Source organism: Lagenorhynchus albirostris, chromosome 2 (assembly GCF_949774975.1).
Source record: "Lagenorhynchus albirostris chromosome 2, mLagAlb1.1, whole genome shotgun sequence".
Taxonomy (NCBI): domain Eukaryota; kingdom Metazoa; phylum Chordata; class Mammalia; order Artiodactyla; family Delphinidae; genus Lagenorhynchus; species Lagenorhynchus albirostris.
Window position 1 is genome coordinate 81,118,430 of NC_083096.1, and position 9,508 is coordinate 81,127,937.

The 9,508-nt window shown below is 50.3% G+C and overlaps 1 protein-coding gene across 3 annotated transcripts in view; it reads right to left on the minus strand.

Annotated features, from left to right (window-relative positions):
- The window catches only part of PHGDH (phosphoglycerate dehydrogenase), a 30,737-nt gene extending 21,890 nt beyond the window's left edge, over window positions 1-8,847 (minus strand). For all 3 annotated transcript variants that reach the window (XM_060139215.1, XM_060139214.1, XM_060139213.1), the window contains exons 1-2: window positions 8,571-8,847; window positions 2,230-2,381 (exon numbers count right to left, since the gene is read on the minus strand). In XM_060139215.1, coding sequence (XP_059995198.1) covers window positions 2,230-2,381; window positions 8,571-8,708 — 290 coding nt within the window. In that variant the 5' untranslated portion in view covers window positions 8,709-8,847. The remainder of the gene's footprint in view (window positions 1-2,229; window positions 2,382-8,570) is intronic.
- Between the last annotated feature and the right edge of the window lie 661 nt (window positions 8,848-9,508).

The window sequence follows — 9,508 nt, forward strand, 5'->3', positions numbered from 1 at the left end:
GATTTATTTTTTAGATTCCATATGTAAGTGATAACATACAGTATTTGTCTTTCTATGTCTGACTTATTTCACTTAGCATAATGCCTTCCAAAACCATCCAAATGGCAAAATTTCATTCTTTTCATGCCTGAGTAGTATTCTATTATATATATATAACATCTTCTTTATCCATTCATCTGTCGATGGATACTCAGATTGCTTCCATATCTTGGCAATTGTACATAATGCTGCTATGAACGTGGGCGTGCACCTATCTTTTAGAATTAGCATTTTTGGTTTTTTTGGATATATACCCAGGAGTGAAATTGCTGGGTCATGTGGTAGTCCTTTCTTTAGTTTTTTGAGGAACCTCCAACTGTTCTCCACAGTGGCTGCACCAATTTGCATTCCCACCAACAGTGTACGAGGGTTCCCTTTTCTCCACATTCTCGCCAACATTTTGAACTTACCTGTCCTTAGTGAAAACCCCTAACACCACGCCACTGCCCTGGGTTCTGTGATGTACTCCTGCCCTAACCCCAGGTCTGGAAGAAAACCCCTTTGCCCTGGCTTTATGTTTTCCTGCGGAGGGACCTCCATTCGAGAAACACACTCATCTCTCTACCCAAACTCACTTCTCCCGGGGCAGAGAAGTATCTCAATAGATTGGGAGAGATACGTGTGACTCAGCCCTTCTCTCTCTCCCCTTACTTTAGGATCTACCTGCCTATAGAAAGACAAATCCCTGCTGTTCCATGTCATCAATCTTGGTTTTATAAATTTTTATTCGAGTATAGTTGATTTTACACTGTTGAGTTAGTTTCATGCCATCAGTCTTATTGAGGCTGTACCCGTGACAGATACAGAGGTCAGCCCCTTGCCCACAGACTTTTATCAATTTGCCCAACCTGGATTTTTTTAGTAACAAAGCTAATATTTTTATCTCCTCCTGTTTGACTTTTCCTCCTATTTCTCAACAAGTTTTGCACTGAGAAATCATCCTCACAAGTTGAATCATAGGGTAATGTTGACTCTACCCATCTTACAGAAAGGAAAATAGAGATAATACCCATGAAACTATTTTTCTTTTCTCAAAGGCTTTTTCTTGTTGCTCTTGAAATAATTTATTAACACACGTGTTCACCCTCCTTTCCCTCTACTGGGTCTTTTCTTCTCTGGAAATGAAGGTTATAAGGTGAAAAAAGGTCAAGAGATCCTATTTTTTAAAAGTTAAAAATCAAGATAAAAGGATTCTCAGACTACACTGATGTGTATAAAATTGATGACTAATAAGAACCTGCTATATAAAAAATAATAATAATAAAAAAATAAAGTAGACCAAAAAAACAGTTTCTTTCCCTTGAAAATCCAGAACTTTTCAAAAGGAAATAAATAAAAACAAAAAAAGGATTCTCAGAGTCTGTCTTTCCATAAGAACACCTGGCTTCCTGACTCGCCCAGCGAATGACCAGGCTACATGGGATACAGGAAGAGGTGCGGGGACCAGGGGGCTGGTGCCTCTGGGTCCAGCGCAAGATTGGAGGATGGGTTATTGGTTAACATTTCGTCTGTTGGATATTGACCTCAGGCAGACGATTGGGTTGGTTAACCCCTACCCTATGGAGGGAAGTGGAGGGAAGGGAGGGGAAAGTCTTGAGAACACTGAGGCTCCCGAGGGAAGAGGAAAGGCTCGAGGACAGAGAAGTGGAAGGGGTTAACCTTGCCACACCACTTACATGCCAGACCGGAGCCAGAAATGAGTGTTGCCTAGTGCTGGCATGCTGCCATGACCTTTGCCCTGGGTTTCTGAAAAAACAGCTCTAAAGGAGACCCCTTCCCTCTTGGCCCTGGAGTAAAGAGAAACTGGGTTCCCGGCCCCCGAAGGGTGCAGGGAAGTGAGGAAGAGAGAATGGGAGAGTCCGTCTACTAGCAAAGGTTACGCAGCTGCACAAGGGAGACCACAGTCAAGCAGAGCCGACAGAACCTGGCTCCAGATGAAACAGCCGAGGGGGAAGGGCAGGGCTGAAGCAGGGACTGAGACAAATCCACCAGCATTCTTCTGATTCCCCAACCAGGCTGCAGGCGTGCGAGTATCTAGGGGGCAGGTCTGTGAAGCATTTTGAGATTACAAAGAGAGCCTCTGTGTCAAAAACCCGGGAACCGCTAAGCGGTGAGTGCTGCGCCCCTCTCTGGACTTGGCCTGGAGCGGGCGGCCTCCTGGACCACCACCCCACCACTTCCACGACTTACTTCATGACCAGGATGCCCTTCCTTGTTGCAGCCTCCAGATCCACATTGTCCACGCCCGTGCCAGCCCGGCCCACCACCTGCAGCTTCTTGGTCGCGTTGATGACATCAGAGGTCACCTTGGTGGCCGAGCGGACAATAAGGCCTTCGCAGTCCTGAGGCAGAAGAAGAAACACCTGGATCCACAGAGTTGGTCTTTGAGACCTCGTAAAGCCCTTCTGTCCAAAGTGGGAGTTCCTGCAGGCTGGCTGGCTTTGGATACATTCAGGGAAAGGAAGGCACGTTTATGCACACACATCTGAAAGCCCCCGCGATCACTCATGCCTGGGTTCACATCCAAGCTCCAGCCCTGACAAGCTATGACTCTGAGCTTCGCCCTCCTTAAGTGTGTGAGGAAGAGATGAGACAGGAAGGTACAACGCCTGGCATGATATCTGGCCCCGCTCAATGGACATCACTTCCTCCACTGGACACGGAGCTACTGATGGGAAGAGGTGGGATTGGATTCCACTTTGTAAGCCCCTATGCCTGGTACACAGAAGGCACTCAATAGATGAATACATGAAGTGAATAAAAGACAAATTGTTAAAAGAAAAACATTTCCTAAAACAGAAACCAAAGTAAGGGGAAGGGCAGAAAATAATTAAACTTGTCCATAGCTACTTGGAAAACCAGGCAATATAAGGCTAAGACTATACCTATGTGAAAAATCAGACTTTGTGGATTCATCATAGCCATTATACTTGGGCTAAGCCAGACCCCAGGACAATCTTCCTTAGGCTCATCCAGAATCCAGTGGTATCTTCTGCAGAATAAGGATACTGTTGCCAAACACCCGATGAGAATCCCCAGGAAATGGAGCAGGTGAGCAAATACACACTCTGTCCCAAGCTGGCTGTCCCAGGTTGGTGGGCAAGCAGCAAGGGTCACTGCACAAGCAGCAGGCTGGGAACCAGGAGGCTGGGGTTCTAGGTCTAGGGCTGGCAATGACAAGTTGGGTCACTGTACCAAGTCATGTCACCCCGTACCCTGGTCTCCTTCTGTAACATAAGAGCATTGGAACAGATGGCCCCTGGGGTCCCTCCCACATCTGATCTGACACCTGTAAGCCACGCTGCATTTCCCCAGTGGAGCACCCAGCTCGTGGGTTCTCCCACGAGAACCTTCTCTCTTCCCTCCTCACCACACGGATTCTGGAGACAGAGAAAGGCCATGGGCATCTGGCTCCCAGGGTGAGGACCCACACTGTGTTTACTGTGTGCAAGCCCAGAGCCTCGGAACCAGTTTGGACAAGTTACATGCAGAGCGAGCACAGAGTTCTTTGCTCTCCACGGATGGAAGAAGAGGAATGAAGCTTACGTCGCAGCCTGTTTAGATCTGGAGGGCTTCTCAACACTGGGATGATTGTTCAAGAGAGGCTGCAGCATTACTTCTCTGGAGGCATGAATGCTTCATGCATCCCCACTGGCTGGGGGCTGTGCCAGACTGCAGACAGCTGGATGGAGGACGCTTCACGGGCACTCCAAGCCTTGTGTGTCTGTGGTTCTGAATAGAATGCTCCTTGAATGCTCGCTCCAAAGCTGCCAGCCCTTCCGCAAACCTTGGGACTCTGCTTCCCACAGGACAGACCCGCTGTAGAAGAGGAGGCAGACTCCCCAGGAGTCCACCCCATTCCTGCAGACCCTGAGGACAAGCCCAGAAACAGCATGGCGTTTTTCTTTAACAAGCACGACCTCTCTCTGTGGAAGGGTCTCCCTTACAGAGATTTATCCTGCAGTCTCTCTCTACTTTTCCCTCAAGGGTGTGTCCCAGCTTTCTCTGAAGCCAAGAAGTCTGAAGAGCCTCCAGTCAGACCAGCACAGATGAACATGCAGAGCTCACCCATCCCAAGTGGGAATCCGCCTGTGCAGACTCCCATTCAGCAGACGCTGGTCCCACACGATCCGGGCATTCCTGTGGCCAGAGTTCACGGGCTTTCAAGACCCTGTACACCCTCAACTACCCCTGTTCCTGTTCATTCAAACACATCATCAGTTCACTCATTCAAGGGAATTCTCTGGTGGTCCAGTGGTTGGGACACTGCACTTCCACTGCTGAGGGCGCGGGTTCAATCCCTGGTCAGGCAACTAAGATACCTTGAGCCACACGGTGTGACAAAAACAAAAAGAAAACAAAAAAACCCCACCAGAATTCATTCAACCAGCATGCATTTACTGAGAGCCTGTGTGCCAACCAACCTAGCTGCCGCTGATCCCTCAAAAGCCCTGCACTCCAGGCCCGGTCCCCTTCTCAGGCCCCACGTCATCCCTCGGAGACTTGGCTCCCTGCAGTCCACTCCTCTCCTCTACTTATGCAAACCGCAGTCCTTTGCAAATCCACCCGCATCTTCCCTGCAGTTTGCAGTGATTATAACTTTCTCCTGCAGCACCCCAAGGTCCTCTCTGGCACTCCCGCAGTGGGAATCTCAGCACTGCACCCACTCTGCTGTCTACTGTTGTCTGCTTTGTGCGTGCTCTATCTGTATAAGAATGCAGGCTGGGGGTTTCCCTGGTGGCGCAGTGGTTGAAAGTCCGCCTGCCGATGCAGGGGACACGGGTTCGTGCCCCGGTCCGGGAGGATCCCTACATGCCAGGGAGCGGCTGGGCCCGTGAGCTATGGCTGCTGAGCCTGCGCGTCCGGAGCCTGTGCTCTGCAATGGGAGAGGCCACAACAGTGAGAGGCCCGCGTGCAGAAAAAAAAAAAAAGAATGCAGGCTGGAACAGGCATTTGCTTACACTTGGGTCTCCTCCCCACTCCCAGTCCCACAGCTGCTTCAGAGCTGGAAAACAACAGGCCACTGTTCTGCTGGATTTATAGCTGTTCCGGACAAATTATGCAAACTCAGCAGTGGAAACCCATTCACGTTCCTCAAGTTCACACATGCTTCCTTTCCCAATAACAGGCTTGGCCTTGGGGATGATTCTAGCATGGCTCCTGCTTCTGACTTACATCATAGGAGAAGTCAGAGAACCGCTCCAGATCATGTTCCCCAGCTATAGAGAATGCAGGTAGGCGCTGTTTGGCACAATAGGTGTGATCCTGATTAAGTAGATGGTTATTTAACTTCTGCAAACCAAATCCTAGCGTAAAGGCTAGAAATTTGCATTTTAAAAGAGGCTTTCAAAACATGGACTCTTGCATCGAACTTTATTCCCTTCTTATCCTTTCTTCAAATTCTGAAATAAAGATATAAAGGTGCTTCAGTAAATTAAATGCATTCCCAGCATGCGTTTAGAGGATTCTGACCAGCACTGCTAGTTAATGAAACAGAAGAAAATATCAGAACGCAACACATCTAGTAAGGGTATTCTTTCATGAACCTTTAGTGTATGTGTGTACACATATGTGTGTGTATAGTGAGTTATAATGTAAAATGAATTTCCTATTGTGGGCCATGGTCAAAGTTTAAAAGCCACTGATACATGCTAAGATTTAAATGTTCCTGCATATTAGGCTTATTTAAGATGTGACATCTGCTGATAGAAGAGGGGTACACAGTCTAAGTCAGAGTTTAGTTGAGTTCCAAACAAGATGCTTTATTATTCCAAGCCAGTGTTTTCCAAACTTTTGACTAAGACCCACAGTAAGAAACACATGTTTAAGTTATGATTTTATACTCATATACCACACACACCACAAACACACAATAATTGAAACAAATTTCGTGACATAATACTTAGCCTTACTATCTGCATTGCTCTCTGATATTTCTTATTTTGTTTTTTTAAATGCTAATCATGACCCATTAAATGGACTTCATCACCCACTAATGAGCTGTGACTTGCTTCAAGTCTGAAAAGCATGGTTCTGGGGGATGATTGTACTTCCTGACCACAGACTGAGAGAGAATAAATTGTGCCTGCCCAGAATACCAAGGAGTGGGAACGGAGGCCAGGCCTGGTTCAGGCACTGGGCCCCAGTTTCTTTCAGTATGAAAAAGGTTTAAACAGGGGAGGGCAGGGGCCACTAACCCAGGCACCTCTCCATGCAGAATAACAAGAGGCAAGTGTGGATATGAGGACCCTCCAGTGGCCCAAGGAGACTAACCAGCAGTCTGAACCTAGTGCTTTTTACAAAGACAGACATGAAGACTGGGCACTCCCAAACCGTCCAACAATGTAGCCAACAAACACCCCTCCTCTCCTGCCAGAAGTTTTCAGTGCCTTTAAAATGTCCTCCAAGTTCCAGCCCCAGATTCCCTGCACCCACCCGGCCAACCTCTCAACACCATGGAAACCCTCCACTAGTGACCAGGGCCTCCCATTCTAGTCAATTCCACACTCACCACTCCCTCTCAACCCACCCTACCCCCGGGGTACAGAATTTTAATTTCCATAACAAAGCTGGGAAGCCCCAAGTCCAGGCCACTCTTCCCAACCCGGTGGTCTGGTGGAGGCGAGAATCTAGAGACCACTCCACTTCCTTCTGGCCACGGCCCAGAGCCAAGGCCATTATACCATCTGCACAAAAGAGGAGGTGACAAGTGTGAGGTGCCTGTTCCGCATCCAGTCCTAGGGTAGTCCAAGGATCACGTCCTGAGCCCTTGGCCCCCACCGAGTCCAGGCTGATCACCCACTTCTCTCCATTTGCAACGCCGTGGAGCAGGCAAAGGCTAGGCTGCCGGATGGTCTCATTTAGCACTCAAGTACTGTGTCATCTGGTCACTTGTCTCACCGTGAGTTGGCCAGGCTCCTAACTAGCTGACAAGCTTCTTTAAGACAGGGACCAGGGACTTCCCTGGTGGCGCAGTGGTTAAGAATCCACCTGCCAATGCAGGGGACACGGGTTCGAGTCCTGGTCCAGGAAGATCCCACATGTCACGGACAACTAAACCCGTGCACCACAACCGCTGAGTCCGCGTGCCACAGCTACTGAAGTCCGTGATCCGCAACAACAGAAGCCACGCAGTAAGAAGCCGGAGCACCGCAACGAAGAGCAGCTCCCTCTGGCCGCAACTAGAGGAAGCCCACAAGGAGCAAGGAAGACCCAACGCAGCCAAAAAAAAAAAAAAAAAAAAGACAGGGACCAGTCAGAAACTTCTCTGCGTACAAGCCAGGGACAGAATACAGTACCACGGGGTGGGAGAAGAGCGGCAGGGGTTCCATGGAGAAACACAGCAGGAGATACAATGGCAGTTATGAAGACCGTGCGATTGCCTCACAGCTAAAGCAACAGCAGCCACCTCTGTGGTTTGATTTAAGGGACTCTGGAGAGGGTGGATTCGCGCTGAGACTGGTTGAAGTTGGTAGGAGGCTACACTGCGGGGTGTGGGAGTTTGAGGGCAGGGGAGAATACATCCGGACGGGTCGGGTAGAGACACCTGGGCGCTGGGCACAGTTACAGAAGTAAGAAGTGCAGAAACTGGAGTGAAGAGTTCACGAAATAAATGTTATAAGGCAGGAAGAGGCCACCAAACCTCGCAGGATTTTTACAAGCAAGTTAGAGAAAGATCTGAAGTAAACTGCACAAAAGGTGATAGCGTTCCTGAGAAAGATCTGCTAGGAAATATACGTTTCCTGGGGGCTTTGGGATCGGAATCTCGTCCGATCAGGCCATTCCTGACCCCGCCGAGCCCACTGGCGGAGACTAAGCCTGGACAGCGGCGGCCGAGGCGACTGCCGCGTGGCCGGCGCGGAGATCTCGGGCGCCCCCCGCCCGCCCCTCTTTCCTCCGAGCGCTCCCAGGCGGCAGAGGGGCGGTGAAAACTCTCAGCAGTCTTGCATCAGATGAAAGGCGGGTATGGCGTTTGCCGCTCCAGCCGGGCCGCCTTCCCTGCAGCTTCTCCAGCAGCCACGGAACAGGCTGGGACTCCGCCGGGGCCCCCCAGGGAAAGCAGCACTTGGCTGGGCGAGCCAGGGCTTGGCTGGGGAAGGATCGCCGGTCCCTGAGCTCCAAGCAGGGAAGCCACTTTGGCGCCTCTCCCCCGGAGCCCCCGCTGGAGGTGGGGAGAGGCGGCGCCGGGCTGCCAGGGCCACTGAGCGCAACGGCCCTGGGAAGCCGCGCTGGCATCCCCCGGGCAGCCTGCAGGACCAGCTGAAGCAGCCAGCACTTTGCAATGCTGGCGGGAGGCATGCCAACGTGAAACACGCGGTTGCAAACGGAACGGAAAGTTTGCATCCTGCAGCTTGCCGCCCTTTGTTCCTCCCTCCTTCTTCTCCCTCCCCCCTTCCCAGCCCCCAATCTCGGGAGACCCCAAGACTGACACCAGCGATGGGGGTGAGGGTGGGGCACGCTGGGCCGGAATTGGTCAGCCAGTGTCCGCGGAGGATGCCTCGCAGCCCTAGTCTGTCTCCCGCTCGCCTAACCTGCAGCTCGGCTATCAGCTCCTCCTGGCTCAGGTTCTGCTTCTCCACCACCTGCAGCCCTCCATCTTGCAGGATCTTCCGGCAGCAAGGGTCCAGGCTATCACTGATAAGCACTTTCCGTAGATTTGCAAAGGCCATTGCTGGAGTCGGCCTCGGAATCGGCAGCTCTCCCTGGGCAGAAACACCTAAACGGAGAAGCTGCTGTTCCGGCTGGCTGGCTCGTGTAACTGGGCAGGATTCGCGATCTCCCGCTCCCCCTTATCTCCCACTCCTGCTCCTGCCGTCTCCTTTTGATTGGACAGAAACGCTCCAACTCTCTGTGACTCCGCCCCCTCCTCGCGGTTCGGAGCTTTCAGATCCCCGCCCACCATATTATTCTCCGGAGATGAATTTCTCAATCTCAGCCGAAGCATGTATCTACACCTGGTGTGTATACAGAAGCACAATTGACGCTGAGTAGCTGATTCATATCTGAAATAAACTGAGAAATATTCGTTCTCGTCGTGAGAGAAATGTTTCATCTTCATTCTTTCCTCCTAAGGACCCATTCACTAATTCCTTAACACGCATTTATTGAACGCACCTACTATGTGCAAGGCACGGTGCTGGATGCTGAAGAGGCTCGAACGTCAAAAAGACATAGCCCCTTTCCTCTGGTGGCCTAACATCCGAGGGTGCCAAAGACACAGACACGGAAAGTTAAATTTTAAAAAGCAGAGGGAAACCGTTTCTGAGACCTCACAAAGCAGTGATTACTTCCAAATGAATGATGCAATGAGAATTATGAGCTTAAAAGAGAGCAAGGGCCTGGTGCCTTTGGACCAGCCAAAATGTTTGTTCAAGTTCAATATTCTCCTCTTCCTCTCTGATTATAAAAAAAAAAAGAAGAAAAGGAAAATGAGATGTCAGTCTGGCCTAATTTATATATTGACCAAGGA